At 43.5% G+C, this 18,260-nt stretch overlaps 1 protein-coding gene across 6 annotated transcripts in view; it reads right to left on the reverse strand.

The window, feature by feature from the left end:
* Positions 1 to 18,260, reverse strand: part of ERC2 (ELKS/RAB6-interacting/CAST family member 2) — a 1,130,613-nt gene that overhangs the window by 202,917 nt on the left and 909,436 nt on the right. For all 6 annotated transcript variants that reach the window (XR_007514402.1, XM_049862256.1, XM_049862252.1 and 3 more), the window contains one exon: positions 6,556 to 6,621. Coding sequence is in view for 5 of the 6 variants with exons in the window: in XM_049862256.1 (XP_049718213.1) it covers positions 6,595 to 6,621 (27 nt within the window). In the remaining variant the exon portion in view is untranslated. The remainder of the gene's footprint in view (positions 1 to 6,555; positions 6,622 to 18,260) is intronic.

The raw sequence follows: 18,260 nt of genomic DNA on the forward strand, positions 1-18,260 counted from the left end.
AATTTGCAGACCCTCAGGGGCTCGTGGGACCACCATAAGAATCTGAGTACTACTCTAACTTCACTCAGGGTAGGAACTGTACTTTGTTCACCGCCTTGACTCCAGTGCTGTGAGTAATAAATATTTTTTGAATGAATTACCAATTGTAAGAACTATGGGTAGGTTATTCAAGCTGTAGCTCTGAACGGTAGTTTTACGAGCCTGAAAAGAAGATATAAATATACAGATAACTTCCAGATGAGCAGAAAAGCAGAAAAAGAAGGCAGTGAGGACAGAGATAAAGCAAAAAACAACCCCCTTTGCCCAGGAATCATTTCTGCAATCAGAAATAGAGACATTGTCATGGCAGATCTGAAACGTCTGGTAGCTACTTCTGGCTACTTCTCATTTTAAGCCCTAGAGACAGGCTACTCAAAGCTTCTTTTAGAGAAAATAATATACTCAGAATCTCAAGATGAGAAGCCAGTCATCATGAGCAGCCACTAGCTCATGAGGCACTCTTTAGTAGACAACATTCTAGATGCCTGGGAACCTCAGGGGGCACTGAGAAAGCTGGTGACACCTTCCTCCTCTCTCTAGGTCCTTCCAACCTCCTACAACAGACCTCTGTTTTTCTGCAGACACTAACCCCCATGTCTCTCTCTATTCAATGACTGCTGATTTTTCTTTGCAATTGTTGATGTTCAAGGTCTCTCATTTTCTTTGTGAGTCAGAGAAGCCTCATACTCTTGAAGTCGGACTTCAGCCATGCTCGACAGTCTGCACATCACGGCAGTAAGAGGCCAGAGATTCCCTTGCTGATATACAGGCAAATGGAAGAGAGCAGGTCAAATGGTAAACCTACCTTTGCCTTGGCCAGAACTGACCAAACATCTGGGGAAAATGAAATACTGGATTCCCTAACCCACCCACTCCTGCCCTCCAACCGTGGCCTGTCCCAGCCTCAACACTCAGTTGATCAAGTTAAAAACCTGGAGGCGTTCTCTATTTCTTCTTCTCTTGCCTCCCCATCCAAGTCCTACTGGCTTCATTTCCTAGTTATAGCTCTAATTTATCCTCCTGTCTGCATTTTCACCACCACCGCCCTGGGTCAGGCTGCCACTGATCCTCTCACAACTGATGGAAGAGTCCCTGCTGCTGGTCTTCCTGCTATGACAATTCATCCTCTATATAGCAGCCAAGGTTGTCCTACAACATAAATCGAATTATGTCACATCCCTGTTTAAGATCCTCCAATGTTGGCTCATTTTTCATCAGCTAAAATCCAAGCTCTCTGCATTGGCCTAAAAGGTCCTATATGAACTGGCCCCTTCCCACTTCTCCATCTTCACCTCACTGATGTGTGCTCTACCCAGAGTCATGGTCTTTAAGCTCTTTGAATCCATAAAGCTCTTTCCTACCTCCAGCCCTCTGCAAACCTGCCTGGAACCATCTCCCCAACATACACCCTGGTACAGACACCTTCAGACTCTCCCCTTTCAGGCTCAGCTTAAAATCCATTTCCCTGGAAGGATGCTCACTGAACATCCTTTCTAAATAGGTCCCTCTTTGTTAATATCAGTATCTTCTTTGTTTCCATCCAAGCAATGAACAAAATGTAGAAGGTTTTTATTCATTTGTTCATGTCTGGTCTGTTTCTCTCAATGAGATCATCAGATCCACATGGCAGCAGCTACATCTATCATTCTCATTATTGTTTCCCCAGCATCTAACCCAGAATGTTCCATTTGATGAAAGAATAGATGAATGAATGAATGAAGGGAATAAATAAGGAGGGAAGGTAGTTGGAAGGAAGGGAGGGAGAAAGGGAGCCAAGGAGAGAGGGAGGGAAAGAGAAAAGTCTTGGTAGGCAATTACACAAAGAAGAGATGTGTCATATCCTCCGTGATAAGATCCAAGTTGACTTAAAAACATTAGCCCATACTCTTGTACAGGAGTCATAAAAAGAAAAGTTCACCAAGACTTTAGTTCAGGAGACAGAGACCAGGGCTCCTTCCATGACTTCTTTCCCAACAGTTGGATTTCTCTTGCTCTAGGACAAGCTCAGACCTAGTGCCCAGACCCCGTCTGCTAAGAGAAGGCAAGGAAGGTCCAACTTCCCAGCCACAACAAAATAATTCCTTCCTCATTCCTCCTGAGGGGAAGCATGCCCAGAGCTCCAGTGGCCTTCAAGCATTGCTTCTCTGTGTATTCCTCTGGCGCACACAGCTACAGTTCTTCATTCTGAACAGAATGTATCTACTAGCTTCATGGTCAGAACATGCCAATGCCCATGTCTGTATTTTTATGAATCAGGTCCTAAAATGTGCATATGTTTTCAAGCCAAAAAGACTTATTCCTTTTGAGTGGTTTAAGCAGTAAGAATGGTCTTGCGTTCTATGTCTGCTCAATTACAAGAGTTCACAGTAACAGCTCAAACATTCTGACAGATATCAAGGCAAATGTGTCAGGGATATGACACTAAATCTCACAAGGGGCTTTGATCTGCCCCTCCCACCTCTGCTCCTCCAGTATTCACAAGCCTAGGGGCCTCTGGGGGCCCAAGGAAAGAACCGCTATTCAATGGAAATGAACAGTTATCGGCTGACAAAAAAGTGCCTACACACTCACATCAAATGGATCTTCCCAAAGGAAAGTTACAGAAAAATTAACCAGCTGCTTTTCCTGTGTTTTGCAAGGTAAGGTAGAGAATATAATTAGGGCTCCAGGAGCATATTTTGACAATCAAGATGGGGGTGGAGGGGCTGGAGAGGACAGCGGCTCAGATGTGCATTGCAGGCAAGTCCACGAGGGGAACAATTTCCTGGAAACATGACCCAATGGAGTTTTGAAAGACTTCTAGAATAAGGCAAAAAAAAAAAAAAAAAAAACCAAATCCATTGCCATCAAGTCAATTCCATCTCATAGAGACTCTATAGGACAGAGAACTGCCCCATACAGTTTCCAAGGCTGTAATCTTTACAGAAGCAAATTGTCACATCTTTCTCCTGTGGAGCAGCTAGTGTGTTCGAACCACCACCTTTAGTTTAGCAGCTGAGCGCTTAACCACTGTGCCACCAGGGCTCCTCAGAATGAGGCAGGCCACAGGTAAATCCTAAGCATTAGAAAATCAGGAGTGGAAACGAGGGAATCCGGAAGGGGGTAGAGGGAAGTTACAGGCAGCAAGTAAGAATACATGGTAGGTCTACACAAAACCTGCTATGTAATTGGCAAAGCCCAGTGCAAAATGAAAATGCAGGGCCTTTTGTTAAAAAAATCATTAAGACTTTCAAGAAAGTGACAAGAGAGCATTAAACCAAGAGTGGAGCTAAGCACAGGGCCCTGAGGACTGCACAGGTCACATGTCTGGGTGCAAGGTCCAAGGTGGGAAAGGCCAGCTCTCGGGGCTGTCAGTGGTCCCTGGGTGGTACAAAGGGTTAATGTGCTTGTCTGCTAACTGAAAGGCTGGAGGTTCAAGTCCACCCAGAGGTGTCTTGGAAGAAAAGCCTGGAGATCTGCTTCTGCAAAATTAGCCACTGAAAACCCTGTGGAGCACAGTTCTATTATGACACACATGGGGTCTCCATGAATCAGAGTCTACTCAAAGGCAACTGGTTTAAGGACTCTCAAAACTCTAGGAAGCAAACTTCCCCAGACCACTCCACTCTCAGCAGAGACCACCCTTGAATGACCAGAGAGAGACAAATCATGCCTGCTCTCGGGATCTAGCAGTGACAAAAGAGGGAGGAGCTGTTGGGACTGTTATGTTAATTCCAATCTGTTGTAATTTTTAGAATGATGTTTCCTAAATTATGATTCATTTCAGCACCAAAACTCCAGATTCAAGTCAGAGACTTCTGATACAATTATGAGCATATTACTGATGCCTAGTAAAATAACCTCTTGTAATTCTTCTTTTGTAAGGGCCATAAATCAAAACATTCAAAACATTTCATTTTTAATGCGTCACTATTATCCATCCTTAGTTGTAAATTGCATGTCTCCTTAGACCTCACGGACTGTAATGCGATTCGAGACACGAATGGCTGTTCAAAAACAGAATGCTCCCCCAGTATCTCATTATTTAAATCCTTAAAGATACGATTTTAAAAGCCTGAGGGTATCTGAGCAAACTTGTTTAAAGGAGTCATAAAGAAAGATAAGCAGTTTTCCTTAGAAGCCTATAAAATTTATTACAGCATATTAAAGTAGGATTATATATTGACTGATTTTCAGAAGACATTTGTTTTCTGGGGTGCAGGGTACTTGGGGGGAAATTCATGAAGGAATAAAGGGGTAAGGGTCTAACATGGTTGTCTCTATTTGGCTTGAATAAAGCAAGATGTTCTATGGTCTCTAGGGTCAATTCCATCCTTATGATGACAAGGTTCATATTTCAGGGATGACATGGTGGATGTCATAAGCCTTGTGAAAGACCAATAAAAATCTTGATTATTCGGGAGGAAAACCAAATATATCCCAGTGCCATAACACTGATGATGATGGAATAAGGACTAAGGAATAAAAGAGCCCGAAGTAGGCACATTACACTTCTCAAGATAACCTCCAAGCTCTTAGAACTTTCCTTTGTCTAACTATTCCATGCTGGTTTGGACATGTTTCACGTGTTTGTTTTATAACTTTATAAAATCCTTCCTTCCCATTTAATATTGTTTTAGTCCAATTTATACTTTTATTTGCTTTTCTGTGTGAGTTAATGCAATGTTTCTCTTAAAGTTTTTCATAGACAGGGAGAGCGTTTCACAGAAGCAACCTCAGGAAATTCTCTGCCTGCCCCACCTCTTCATTCTGAGGATAGGTCCCTGGGTAGCACAAGGTGCTTATGCTTGGCTACTAACCTAAAGGGTGGTGGTTCGAACCCACCCAGCAACACTGTGGAAGAAAGGCCAGGCGATCTGCTTCCGTTAAGATCGCAGCCAAGAAAACCCCATGGAGCACAGTTCTACTCTGTAACACAAGGGGTCACCATGAGTCAGAATGGATTTGACAACACTAGTTTTTTGTTGTTGTTTGTTTTGTTTTTCATACTGACAAGCATCCTTTTGTAACTGTTTTGCATCAGGAAGTGCTAATTCCAGTGCCATTCTCCCCATGAACCGGGAAAGGGAGATAGATTAGATATTCCAACGTGAACACGAAGCAGGTCCTAGCAGCAGCATATGGATCCGGGTGGCGTTTCGTCTTTATAATATGGAAAGACGTATCTAAAAACTAGTCCCCTATGTGTTCCCCACAGGATAAAGCTAAGTCATCTGACCCACTGATGGGACCTGAGACAGGTTCTACCCAGCAGTGAAACATAACAATGGAACTGTCGCCCATGGGAAAAATACCAGTTACTGGTTTAATATTCACCAGACCACTGCCCTGTTACAGGAAGGCAAGACAGGGAAGGGGACACATGCCGAGTTAGCCCAAAGAACCACCTCTCTGATCCCAGGCATGCTGACTCCCAGCACGGTGACATTTCACGTTTATCGCGCTAAAAAGAACTGTGTATCAAGATTTTTCGACCATTAAAAATCACCATAGCCCACAATCTACTACATTCCTGGTTCTGAACAAAATGGCACGCGCAAAGCCATCAGCTTCAACAGCATATCCCGTGTAACCATAGGTCGCATCAGCTTCAGGGAGTCTGTGACTTGGGGTTCAAGGTAAATAGCCTGCAGTGCCCTGCAAAGGTGAGATTCTCAGCAACAAAAATTGCTGGGGTTCAATGTTCCATTTTTAACCAGGTGGAAATTACAACGTTTCACTATTCAATTAACATGCAGAGGTGACAGAAATAAGGGGTGGGTTCTTAACAGCTAAAACATCAGCCTTTAAAAGAGCAAAAACCTCTGAAAAATGTAACGTGTGTAATTTATCATGCAAAGTTCCACAGAAGGGTAGTTATTAAAGAACAACAGACACAATGCCACTCACGAGAGTTGCTAATATGAATATTTCTATTCTAACTCATTCGAGGAGTTACAGTCCCGCATTCACCATTACTACACCTTCATGCTTGTTTATTTCTTCAGAACTACCATAGGTGAGAGAGCGTAGTCTGTTAGGAAGGCTTCTCAGAGTTGACAGCTTCAGCTCCATGACGGTACAGAGTTTTATGTTCCTTATGCCTTGCCAAACATGAGACACAACCAGAAGGACTTGAGACTCGCACCACACTGGCATATCTGGTAAAAGCAAGCAGCTGGCTGATACCACGACTGGACAATGGTGACGGTTTCTAAGTCCACAATCACGCCTAAAAAATGGGTCTACTTCCTGGTCAGGGCAGTATTTACATTCATTTTCAACAACACAGAGACATTTGAATGGTGCTCAACCCAACCCCCACAAGGCAGAGCAATAATGTGGCTGGGGGACAGGGAGGGGGGAGGTAGAGGGGGTCTTGGTGGTGGGGGTGGTGAGGCAGACATTCCACGCTCACAGAACACAGCAGCCAACACAGCACAGTCATGGACATCAGCGAGCACAACTGAGCACGCACACAACACAACACTGGAATGCAATTTTTTAAAAAGTAGGATATAAAAGATGGTTTCTCACCCCTCAAAACAAAACTGGAACTTTGGTTTACAGGCCCGGCTATGCCCATATGCCCTCCTCGTCATCCTGCGGCCGGCCCGAGGTGGGGAGGTGCGCACAGAAGGGGGGAGCACCGGAATGAAAGAAGAGAAGGTTAGTCACACGTGATGTACTGCAAAGCCACACTGATCTTGACTTTGTTTCTTAATCTTAAAGAGCAAGGACAAAAAAAAAAAAAAAAAAAAATCCACAGTAACTTAAATTCCACATCACCGAGTTGTCAAATATATAACCCAGTTTTGTATCTATGGCAACCCCCACACAAAAACATTCCACCCACCTGGCTCTGCCTCTGTGTCAAGATTGGATTAGAAGATTTAAATTAGTCTACATTAACAGATGATTATTTTTTTGGAAAGCATGTAATCGGAATTGTGTGTGCCTTTAAAGAGTAGATTAAACCCTTTAAGTCTGCAGAGAAGTAATTACAGTAATCAAATACCCTTAATTTCTCTTAGGCTGAAAATATCAATAAAAGCTGAAGAAGAATTAAAAAAAAAAAAAAACTCCCTCTACTTGGGTGGAACAAACTTTTTTTAGCATAAAAAACTTCGCATTGGCTATTTTGCAAAGGCCCAAACATGCTGGAACTTCCTGATTTGTCGGTTCCGTTTTGCTCTCAGAATAAAAGGATGAGCTCCCCACGCGATGAAGATAGGGTTACAATCAAGTAAGCTTCAAAGCAAAGGGAGCAAACTTTCAACTCAGTAGAATGCTTGCGGTAAAGCTTTGTTTAACTTAAAAGTGTGCTCAATTGGGAATAAACGGAACCTTTTTTTTTTTTTTTTTTGGTCTGAATTCTTGTTGTTGGAAATGTTTCCAAAAGGCCCTGGCTATATTCGTTGCTCGCTCGGTGGACTGGCCGGTATGCAGGGAAATTGCTTCTTTCTTGGAAGACAGAATTATATCCACCATCGCAAGCTCCCTGTTTTGAACAAGAATTCTTATTGTTTACCACAAGGATTCAAACATGGAATACAAGACTGAGTGGCCCATATCCTGTTCTTCCACAGGGCTGAGGAATCGTGTCTTTTAACAAATCTCCAATGAAACCATATTTTGCCAGGATTTGTTTCTTTCTTTTGAAAACCAGGAGCAGGAAAAACAAAAAAACTTGGAACATTTTCTCACTAGCTGGATCCTGATTGCTTGAGTTGTTGAATCGTAAGAAAATGCCAATATTTGACCTTTTTTACTCAGAAAAACAGCTATTGCATTAAAAAAAAAAAATTGCATAGGGGTTAGCAAAATCCAGTCAATGGGTCAAGGTGATTTTCATCTACTTTTAAGGAGCTAGATCTGGGGTTTTAGGTGCGATTCAATATAATCGGTTTCCTTTGTATTCCTAGGTAGTTTATTTCATACGTTTAAAAACATTTTTCTAAGAAGTGGTCTAGAAGTTCCCCAGGCGGACGAAAGGGGCCACAACTCAAAAGGATTAAGAAACTCTGACGGACTTGAGTCAATCAAGTGATTTGTACAGAGTCTGAATTGAACAACTTGGTGTGGATTTGCACATAAAAGTTTAGGTAGAAATTTTCTGACAAAAAAATAAGGTACAACTGATCAATTTAGCTGGGCTGTTTCATGTAAAATTCACCTGCGTTTATTTGCTACTGAATAGTCTAATAATGTTCCTGGCAGTAAACTTCCCTTTTCCCTACATGACTTTGGAAAAATGTATTCTTATATTCATTAAACTTCCTCTCAGTCCCTGAAGAAAAAGCTGATGTCTTCTTTCCTGTTAAGAAAGAAGGAAAATCTACACAAGAGGATTTCTGAGACTCTAGAAACCCACTGAACTTCAGTGCAGAATGTTGTGGGTATGTGTAAGCATGTTTCTCTGGATAGAGGCCCTAGCTTTCTTCAAAAGGTTCCTGACCCCCAAAATCGCTGCTATAGGGAAACTCTAGGCACAAGGAGATGTTATGATACGCCGAAGTCACCAAAAAACAGAGGCTTTCCCGAAAATGTAGCCTACGGTCCCTGCTGACCGTTTCTTAAATGGCTGTAAATAGCTTTCCTTGCAGTTTATTCCATCTTGCATTTAAAACCCGACAGCACGTATACACTCAGTCTTGTCTTGAGTCCATCCACAGAGGGTTTTAAAGTTAAAAAAAAAGGGGGGGGGAGCTGAACGAGGAGGGTGCTGGAGGCACCAGTTGCCACCCGCCAGGTGTCGGCAGCAGAGCCTGAGGGCCCCGTACCTGGGCTCTTCAGGATGCAAGGAGGCCTGAGGTTTGAAGATATATAAAGGTCATCGTAATAAACGTTTTCTAAAAATTTGTCAGAGAGGATGGCTATGACGAAACCACTAGGACCACAGATGCATGTTACAAGTGGGACCAAAAGTTACTTCCTATAGGTAGCTGTAGGTGAATGTTCAGGTCCTTAGTCACAGTAGTTAGTATTCTTCATTGCCTCAAGTGTGGCATGTAACATTTTGGGAAGGAAAAATGAACATCTGTTCATGAAGACATGAATAGAAGCAAGCAAAGAAAATTAATATGTTATTTGACACTGATAACCTTATTTCACAATATTATGTGGTAAATACATGCTTGGATACTGAATTTACATGCTGGGCAATAAAGTTTTTTGTTTTTTTTAAATGTCAAAGAAGAGGAAAGAAAACAATAAGAAAGAAAAGCCACTGCCTTCAAAATCCACCACTGTTATCTTAACAGTGAAATGTGGTCTAATGCAAATCACTTTTAGCAAATTAAATATATTAGAAAGTAGTAATTAATTATGATTGAAACAGACAGGAGCTGTAGCTTGCAAATATACACTGCCAATATCACTACTGTGCCTCGTCCACCATAGGAATAAAAAGGAGCTCCCAGATGTCGAGGGTTATTAAAAACCAGATGTTAAGATCGACGTCTTGTATGCTGGCGAATAAAGTAAAGAAATATGACAGTCCAATATAAACTTTGCTAACATTTAGCATAGCAGAAATGTGGATAAATTCCTTTAGAGAACTTGGAATATTATGCATTTTTTTAAGTTTTGAAGTCCTTGAAAAGAAAATAGAAAGGGAAGTGGTGGCCGTTTCTGGTTTCTCTAGTCTTCAAAGCTCCGACTTGAATTGACCCCAATCACCAAGTGATCTGGGTCAGAGTGAGTGTCCATTTGGGAAATAGAGAAAAAAAACTGCAGGAGCTAATCAGAGAAGGGTCTTCATGTACTTCCAAATGTTCACAGCTGCTTGCCTCCTGGGCTGCCTACGTCCCTGTACGCAAATATTAATTTCTTCAGCAACCTTGCCACATAGCAATGTAAATTTGGGGACACAAAAAATAAGAAACAGATAAACACCACTTGACCCCTAATTTCTATCCTCATGCCAAGTTATTTAGAAATACTTGGGAGTTTCAACATGTATCTACCAGGCCTGTGTGAATCTGTTTTTCGTTCTATGTTCTTCTGTTTCCAAATCGACTTTGCAGTGGCTTTCCTGGACACTGCCTGTGTCTGCTCCCTTGTGGCTCCTTCCTAAGTGATTTCTTTGCCAGAAGTTGCCAAAATAGCCGGATGGGAGGAAAGCCTCTAGCCCATCGGTCATCTGTATGCATTTGTCCACAGAGGTGGGAACACCCAAGGGTGGACTAAAGCCCAGAGCACAGCGACTACAAATGCAGCGAATTTTGCAGGGTGGAGGCTTAATTATCAAATAACCTCAGGATGTACCAACAGATCCTGGGATGATGTGATGGATAAGAGGACCTGATGGAAACCTCGCAGTCACAGATGCTAGGCCCTAATGGGATTGTCTAAATACTAAACCAAAAAAACCAAACCCACTGTCCTCAAGTTGATTCCGACTCTAAACAAAACTCACCAGATGGGCTACTCACGGAGGCTGTGCTGATGACAAGATCTAGGGCAAAAGAGACTTGCCCTCGTGAGGGGCATTTATTAGCCCAGCTAAGCCGCTCTGGGAAGCAGCTCTGTAAATTTGACATGATAAATGCCCTGGTGTAAACCTTGAATTGGTCTCTATTTGGAAGTATTAGGTACAGTCAGCAGGCAAGCCCCAGCCCATCACTGGATGTTGTTAAATCCACCTGCAATTATCTTTGAATTGATAGCTGGCTTTTTTGTTGCAGCAATTGGAGGATAAGGATCCTAGTGGGGGCCTACTGTCACACCTGTCCTGACCAGAAAAGGGAGTGAAATTAGAAAGCTTCACTTTCAAATTAGCCCAGTGTCTTGTGGGAGCTGAGCCAGCCACCTCTGCCAGGAAGTTCAACCTGGCTTCATTGTGGGAAGGGGTGCCAGGTGCTTGCTCTGGTCATATTAGGGTCTGGTGTGGACAGTCACTGACACCATTGCCATCTCAACTCTATTTCATGGCTTCTCTGAAATTTCTGAAAATCTCAACCCCAGGACTCTGCAAACTTTGGCTGTACGAGTCACAAATGCAGGACCGCCGTGTGGGAGAGATGATTTGCCCTGGGCCTGGGTTTGCCAAAAGCGGCTCCTCTCTTGGCATTTCCAGTTGCAGGTTTGGCCAGAACTGGAAAAGACCAATGTGTGTAAAGAAAAACAACATGCATCAGCCTGGAAAAGAGGGGTGCTAAGCCTTGTTAGGGCACTAATAGGTTTTATCTCAGGTTCAAGTCCACACATTGCTTCCAGAGACCTCTCACTGGTGTCTTTCATCACTCTCTCCAGCCTCCTGGGATGCTGACCCCACGGATGGATGTCTTTCTCTGATGACGAGGGCACGTATGGCTGGAAACGCTGCCATGATTTGTATCTGTTACAGTCAGCAGGGCCCATTTACAACGTTCCCCCAAAGAAATAGGGAAGTCCTACCCAGGTTCAGATACCCATTCCTTGCTCTGCTTAACCATAAATGTTCACTCAGTTCTGACCTGGGCCAGGAAAGAGCCAGCACATATTAGGACCTCCTGGGGTTTTTTTCTGGGTTAGGTTAGAGAGAGCGCTGACAGCTCTCCATGTTTCTTCATTGAATCTCACCACAGCCCATGACACAGGTGTCGGACAGCTCTTTGTGCAGATGTGGAAAGGCAGGCTCAGGGAGGGAGCCCAGGTAGCTTGCCAAGGGGCACTTGGCCAGCACCTACGGAGCCAGGGTCAAATTCCAGTCTGTGTGAGTACAAAGACACACCCTCCCAGCAATGCCACATAAGGTGTGAAGCCACAGAAACGAGAGCTCATTTTGACCCCAAAAGGAGTTTGTTTGTTCCGCTTAGCTCAGCTCTTGTCCCTCAGATGTGCCTCAACATCACCCCAGCACATTTTCAGGTCCCTACAATTTTTTTTTTTTTTTTTTAAGGGAAAAGCAGCACCTTCACTCTCTTCACACTGCCTCACAACACAACAGGCACCTCTAAATGAATAAACATGTAAGGTTTGGTTCTTCCTTTCCTGAAAGGCTCAACTCCTCTGAGAGAATGCTGCCTGGATTCCAGAGCTCCTTCAGATTGCCCAGATTGTGTCGACTTGTTTTTCCTCTGAATGACTCGGTCCTCCTTCTCACTGCGCCAGCCGGCATCCCTGATTTATTCGTCTACCCCCAACTCCCACTTAAGTGACAGCTGAGCTTTACTGGCAGAAGGGGAACATGGCAAGAGATGACAATATTTTAAAAGACACTGTGGGGAGTTTCTTGAGGGAGAGGGAGAGACTGGACAGAGACCCGTGCAGCCTGGGTTGGTTCTTCTCCGGAAATCCACCTGACCAGGACACCCCAAGGCAGAGCAGCCATCTGAGGGCTCTTTGCTAGGCTATTGAGCACATGACAGAGGTTTGCGGTGGAGGGGCTTTATTCTTCACTTCTTATGCAGCATTCTTTGGGTGTTTTCTCAAAAAAAAAAAAAAAATTGAGGGACCTCATTGTGGGGTGACTTGGAGCCAGTTTTCTATTTTCTTCAAGCAGAAGTAATTCTGACAAACCAGTCTTTGGTGCATGGTGCCAATTCTCTCAGCTGAAGGACATAAGATACTCAGTGGAAGACGAAAATTCTGGAAGGCTCTAGGTTGGCCGACAATATTGCTTCAGAGCCCAAAGTCAACAAAATCTGCTAAAAACTGAGCAATTGCCCGATAACCATAAAACAGGGGTGGGGCTGCAGATAGGCCTTATTTTCGCTCCCTCACCCATCAGTCATTAACGCTTGGCTTCGTTAACACGGTGAAAAGTGAGTTTTTAAGATGGCTCTGGTTCTGCTATTTCCTGACCAGTGGGCAACCACATCTCCTAGCCTCTTGACCTCTCATTTCTTCAGTTGCTTAAAAAAGAAAATGTGATGATATCCTTGCCCTGACATTTCATCAGGTTATTGTGAGAATTAAATTGGGGAATGTAAATTAAAACGCTGTGCCGATGTCACAGGTTTATACAAATGTGACTGGCCACATCATTGCTGTTGTTAGCATTGGATAGTTTGTTGCTATTACACCAAATTATTTATACTGCGCTCAGGCCAAAGGCAAAATGTGCGTATGAAAAGGATCTTTGAATGTGCAAAACCATCTTTAAATATTCTGGCGTCTCTGGGCCCTTCCAAGTTAGAGTTCATTCAGATCATTAATTTATAGATGTTGAAAGGAGACTTTTTGAAAATGCTATCTTTCCATAAATTGGTGCTCTGAAAGAACTAACAGAATTTGTGAGCATGCGCAGTATACACTGGAAGGCTGTTTCCCATTCTCTTTCCTCTGCTGTTCCCTTATCTTCAGGGTGTGTTGAGTGCCTGGAGCGTGGAAGTCAAACATGATCCTTACTGCACCAGCTTGAGAAGAAAAGAGAGGCAACAGTGTTTAGCAAAATAAAATGGATTTCCTTGCTTCCGGACATTTCAAGGTTGGCCACCCCCGTTCAGTGGGGGAGCTGGAGTGCTGCCTCTTAGACAAATGTGACTGGATTAAAGCAGCAAGTTGAAAAGGAATAAACCGTTCGACATTGCCAAGATGAGTTACGTCTACAGGTTGGAGGGTGTATGCTAGGTCTCAAAAGCCCTGTTGACTCAAAAGATACTGCAACAAATCTCTTAATGAAACTCTAATACTGCAAACAAGGTTTACAACTTAGCGGAACAGTAAATACAGTGGGGGGGATGGAAGAAGCTTTACCCAAAACAGAATAAGACTGAAATCTTCAGTAGGCTCAAACCTCCTTTCCTCACTGGAGGATCCTGATATGTTAAGCAGCTCTGCCTTCCCCCTTACCCCTACATGGAGACCCTACCTGGCAGGGTTTATCACATCATGGCCTCATGTGCTTACATGGAAGGAATGAACATCACACCCAGATGAAAAAGCTTTGGCAGGAATCTGCCCATCTGCAAAGGCAGCTTCCCAACTGCCGGGTCACCCATCTCTCGCCTCTCCCGAGGCTTGTAATGGTTGGGTGAGCATGTAACTGCTGGCAGAGGAAGGAGGCAGTTAAATACTGCCCACACCACCTTAGACATTTGTTCTAATTTCCTTCTTTACCTGTAGCCTCACAGAGAGCTGTGACAAGATCAATCCAGAGCTTCTGCTCTTAACAAAATAAAAAGAGCAAACAAATAAACAACTCCCTCCCCCCATGGTGAGAAATAGCTTATGCCTTCTGGCTAGCGTTTTAGTAGCTTTGGGCATTTTTAGTAGTTTTTGGAGGATAAAGAAAAAACAGAAGTGGCACCTGTGCTATCTTTCTATTCCATGTACTTTCACCTGCCAAGTTTTAAAAGTAACATCTTCCAATCTGCTGGTGACAAAAGGTGTCCCAGAAAAGAGGCAGGTGGTTCACAAAATGCATTTCAAAATGCACCCCAGGATACCCTTGGCTCCAGTTCAAAGACCACTTCAGTGGTCCAGGCTCTAGATCAGAGACCACTGGCCCAGGACTGGGAACGGGCAGAAGCTTTGAACGCTTCTACCATCTAATCGACATTCAGCACCAACAAGAGTTTTCATGGTCTTTTACAGTTTTTTTTTTTTTTTTTTAAAGTTTGAAGGCTTCATCTCTATGTGAAGCCAAAACCCAAGGCTTTTTCCAAGAAGTGGGCCATGAAATTAGATTTGCAATGCACAAAATCTATCGTCTCATTTTCGGACAAGCTTGAGACATACTAGCTTGGATGGGAAAGTGATCTTACAAACATAAGATATGTAACTTTTCTTATATCAGGTTACTGTCATGAGGACTAAAAATTTCTGTTTCATTTCTAGCTGTTGTGTAACTTTAGCAAACTCTGATATGGGGTGGCTCATTTTTCTTCGATGGAGGAAACATGGAAATGTATTTACACACAAGAAACATACATATGTGTGTATATATATATAATGTATATTCAAACATGCACCCAGCGGAAGGAAGGGAGAGAAATTTCTAGTTCAACATGATCTTGAGAAATTCTTCCATATGTGGCAAAGTCCTCAGTTCGTCTGACATATAGCGATATATACATATACACACACGGGACGCTATATATACATTTATTCCACATTCATTTAACCTCAAAACATAAAATAAATTCCTTTTTTTCCTTCCCCCTCTTTAAGTAAAAGTTAGGAATAACAATTCTATACACAGAATTCATCTTCTGGGGGCAATGGAGCAAGTTAAACCCCTGGTCTGTTTGTTAGAATTCAAAGGGCTGTACTTTGGCTAATCTGTCAGTGAGAAAGCGCAAGGAAACCAGAGCATTCATCACAAAACCCTGCCCGCCGGTTCATGGAGTGGGCGGAGAGTGCATGGGGAGCCCAAGGCCTAAAGCTGGCTGAGGAGTAACAGGACCTGAGGAGGGGTCATTGTGATGGCATCACTCTCCTGGTGGACAGGGAGAGCCCACCAAGCCCTGGTTGAGCAAAGGCAAATGCAAAATGCATTTGGCCCTCCTGGGAACTCCCCTGAAAAAAAGGAAGAGGAATAAAGCAGGCGGGATTTTCCCAGACAGAATCTGGGGCCAAGAAACATACTGGGGCCTGAAGATGTTGTCACCTGCCTCTGGCCACCACCCTCACATAAGGGCCTGGTTGCAGCATGGCTGGAAGTTCTCCTCCTGTAGGGAGCGCTACAGAACACTGACAAATCCCACCTGGGAGCAGGTGCCCAAGGCTCAGGTGTGTAGCATAGATAGGCAGACTTTTTAATGGTTGGGAGGGCAAAAACCTTTTTTTATTTTCAGAGCTAACTCTAACTTATGGTTCTTTTGCCAGAAGGAAGAGAAGGCATGTTTGAGACCAGAAACCTCAAAACCAACAGAGTGAGTGCTACAGCCTCCTTGAAGCAGGGCATAGGTTCAGCCCTCTGAGCATCAGTCTACGTGTAAGACTTCAGAGTCCACACTCAGAAAAGAAAAACAAAGTCTGTCTACCACCTGTTGTGGGTTGGGTCTCTGGCATCATTTTATTATATCTATATACCTGTCTCATAATAATTAGAAGGCAACGGTCCCAGGACAAGAAGGCAAAATCTAGGTCTGGGTTCTTTAGTGGCCAAGTAATTTGATGGCTTGTGTCAAAGTGGCATGTGTTCTACAGGGCTTTTCAGCAGAAAATGTAAGTGGCTATTCAGTGGTCCAAAATGTGTCCAGTGGTACAAGCTCACATCTTGGCTGAGGGGCGACACTTACTGTGACCACCTAGTAACTGGCAGCAGTACAGAAAAGACAAGAGAAGAATATTTATACCTGCAGACAGATTCTGCAAAGTGCCAAGTGGAGTGGGCAATATTTAGGGGTGAGGAAAATCAATTTTCTAGGAGCAGATTAGCAAGGTGGACATCCTAACGTTAAAGATCTGGAATGAAAATCCCAGCTTCTGCTACAGGTGGGTGCCCTGGCCAGTCCAATGGCAGCCCTGGGTGATTGGAGCACGCTCTGCTTCACTCCGAGGGCCTGGCTGGCTCCAGGCCCTCAAGAGTATGGAAGCCCATGGGTGAGTGAGCAGGAGAAGGGGTCCTGGCAGCCCACAGCCAGAGCCCTTGTAATCTCAGCAACTTCCTCCTCTCTGCGCCAGTCTCTTACTCTCCACGAATCCCCTCTGGCAATTCCATAGCAGTGGGGGAGCTGTAGGAAGCCTCATTTTGGTTGGCACTGGGAGAAGAGTAAAGGGGAACAGACAAAATTGGGGGAAATTAAAACAACTGTCACAAAAAAGAAAAACGGAAATAAAGAATGAAAGCTGGGGCACATGGAACAAGGACAGTAAAGTGATAATTCAATTAAACTTTGGTACATAAATCAAAGTAGGATAGATTTTACTGAAATTCATTATAAGCTTCATCCTTACAATGGCTCCCTTAGTTCAGATTTATTTGGTTCCTGGTGGGATAACTCACTCTCAGATGTTTCAGCCTTCCAGAAGGTAGCCCAGGAGATGAACCAAAGGGACACTTTCACTTTCTGTTGTGCAAAGCATAGGGGCGACTGCCTGAAAGCCACTTTCCGAACTAAAACACTACTGGGAATGGGATCAGCTGCCTCTTTTTCCACCTGATACTCTTTAAGAACAGTATTTCCCAGAGCACAGATGTTACAAGAAAGAAAAAGTTCCTTGATCACATAAGACTGGGAAATGCTGGATTAAATAAAATTGGAGAGGTTTCCTTCTTGTATGCCTTTCTAGGTCCTTTGATCTGCTAATCGCATTGGGACTCTCCACGATGAGAGTTATAATATGCAGCATTTTCCCCAACTCCTTTGCCCACCAAATCTTTGTCTCAAGGCTTTCCTCATGGGACTAATGTTCCAAAAGTTACTTTAGGAAATACTAGTCTAGACTTATAGTCCTTGGATTCCATTTCTCTCAAGTAGAACCAAAAATTATAATGAAGGAGAGGACAGGGAGGAAGTTGAAAAAGAATCTAATTCACAAGTACCTGGCAATACTTAAACTGAACTTCCTAAGGAAAAAGGAGTTTCTCTGGAAAATTAGGAAAACTGACTGATTTTTCACATTTCTTGGTTTCCTGTGTTCTTATCTCTTAATGAAGCTCAAGCAGCAACGTCAACATTTTGCACCCCCTGCTCCAGGAGGCACAGTCGGCCAACTCTGAGGATGACAGAAGGTCAGGCTTGGAAGGTTCATGGGAAGGGAATCAGGAATCCCTGGAAGAGACCTCTCTCCTTTAAGTCCATTTGGCTAATGGGGGTACACTACAGACATTTAGTTTAGGTCTCATCCAAATCAAACCCTTATTCAGAACCTCATGTTGTCATATATTGATGTAAGGCTGAGACTCTCTCCTAAGAAGGAGCTCCACCCCACACATAGCAGCCTCAGACTTCTCCACCCCACCTATAACAGTACTGGTGTGTATGTAATTATCTGTAGGGTTGGTAATCAATTGGGAAAGACTTCCTTAGCTTTTCAGTGACTATTACATTTTGAGGCTTAGACATGTTACAATGCACATATTGATAAATAAGTTGTTAGTGATAACTACATCTCAAGTCTCCAGTATACGAAAGGGCATTACTGTCATAGACCTGGGACGCCTAGTCAGAAAGTGCACCTAGTCCAGGAGTTCTAGCCATCTCTATCATCAGAGTCAACCTAATATCACACCATGGCTTCCTGCTTAACTCTCCCTAGTCTGTAATTGAAAGAGTGCAGCAAAGGAGCCTTTTGGCCTTGTTGACATCAACTGAAACCCACAAAATTATCTCTCTGGTTAAGGGTAGTTCATTTTCACAGTGAAC

This window comes from Elephas maximus, chromosome 20 (assembly GCF_024166365.1).
Source record: "Elephas maximus indicus isolate mEleMax1 chromosome 20, mEleMax1 primary haplotype, whole genome shotgun sequence".
Taxonomy (NCBI): domain Eukaryota; kingdom Metazoa; phylum Chordata; class Mammalia; order Proboscidea; family Elephantidae; genus Elephas; species Elephas maximus.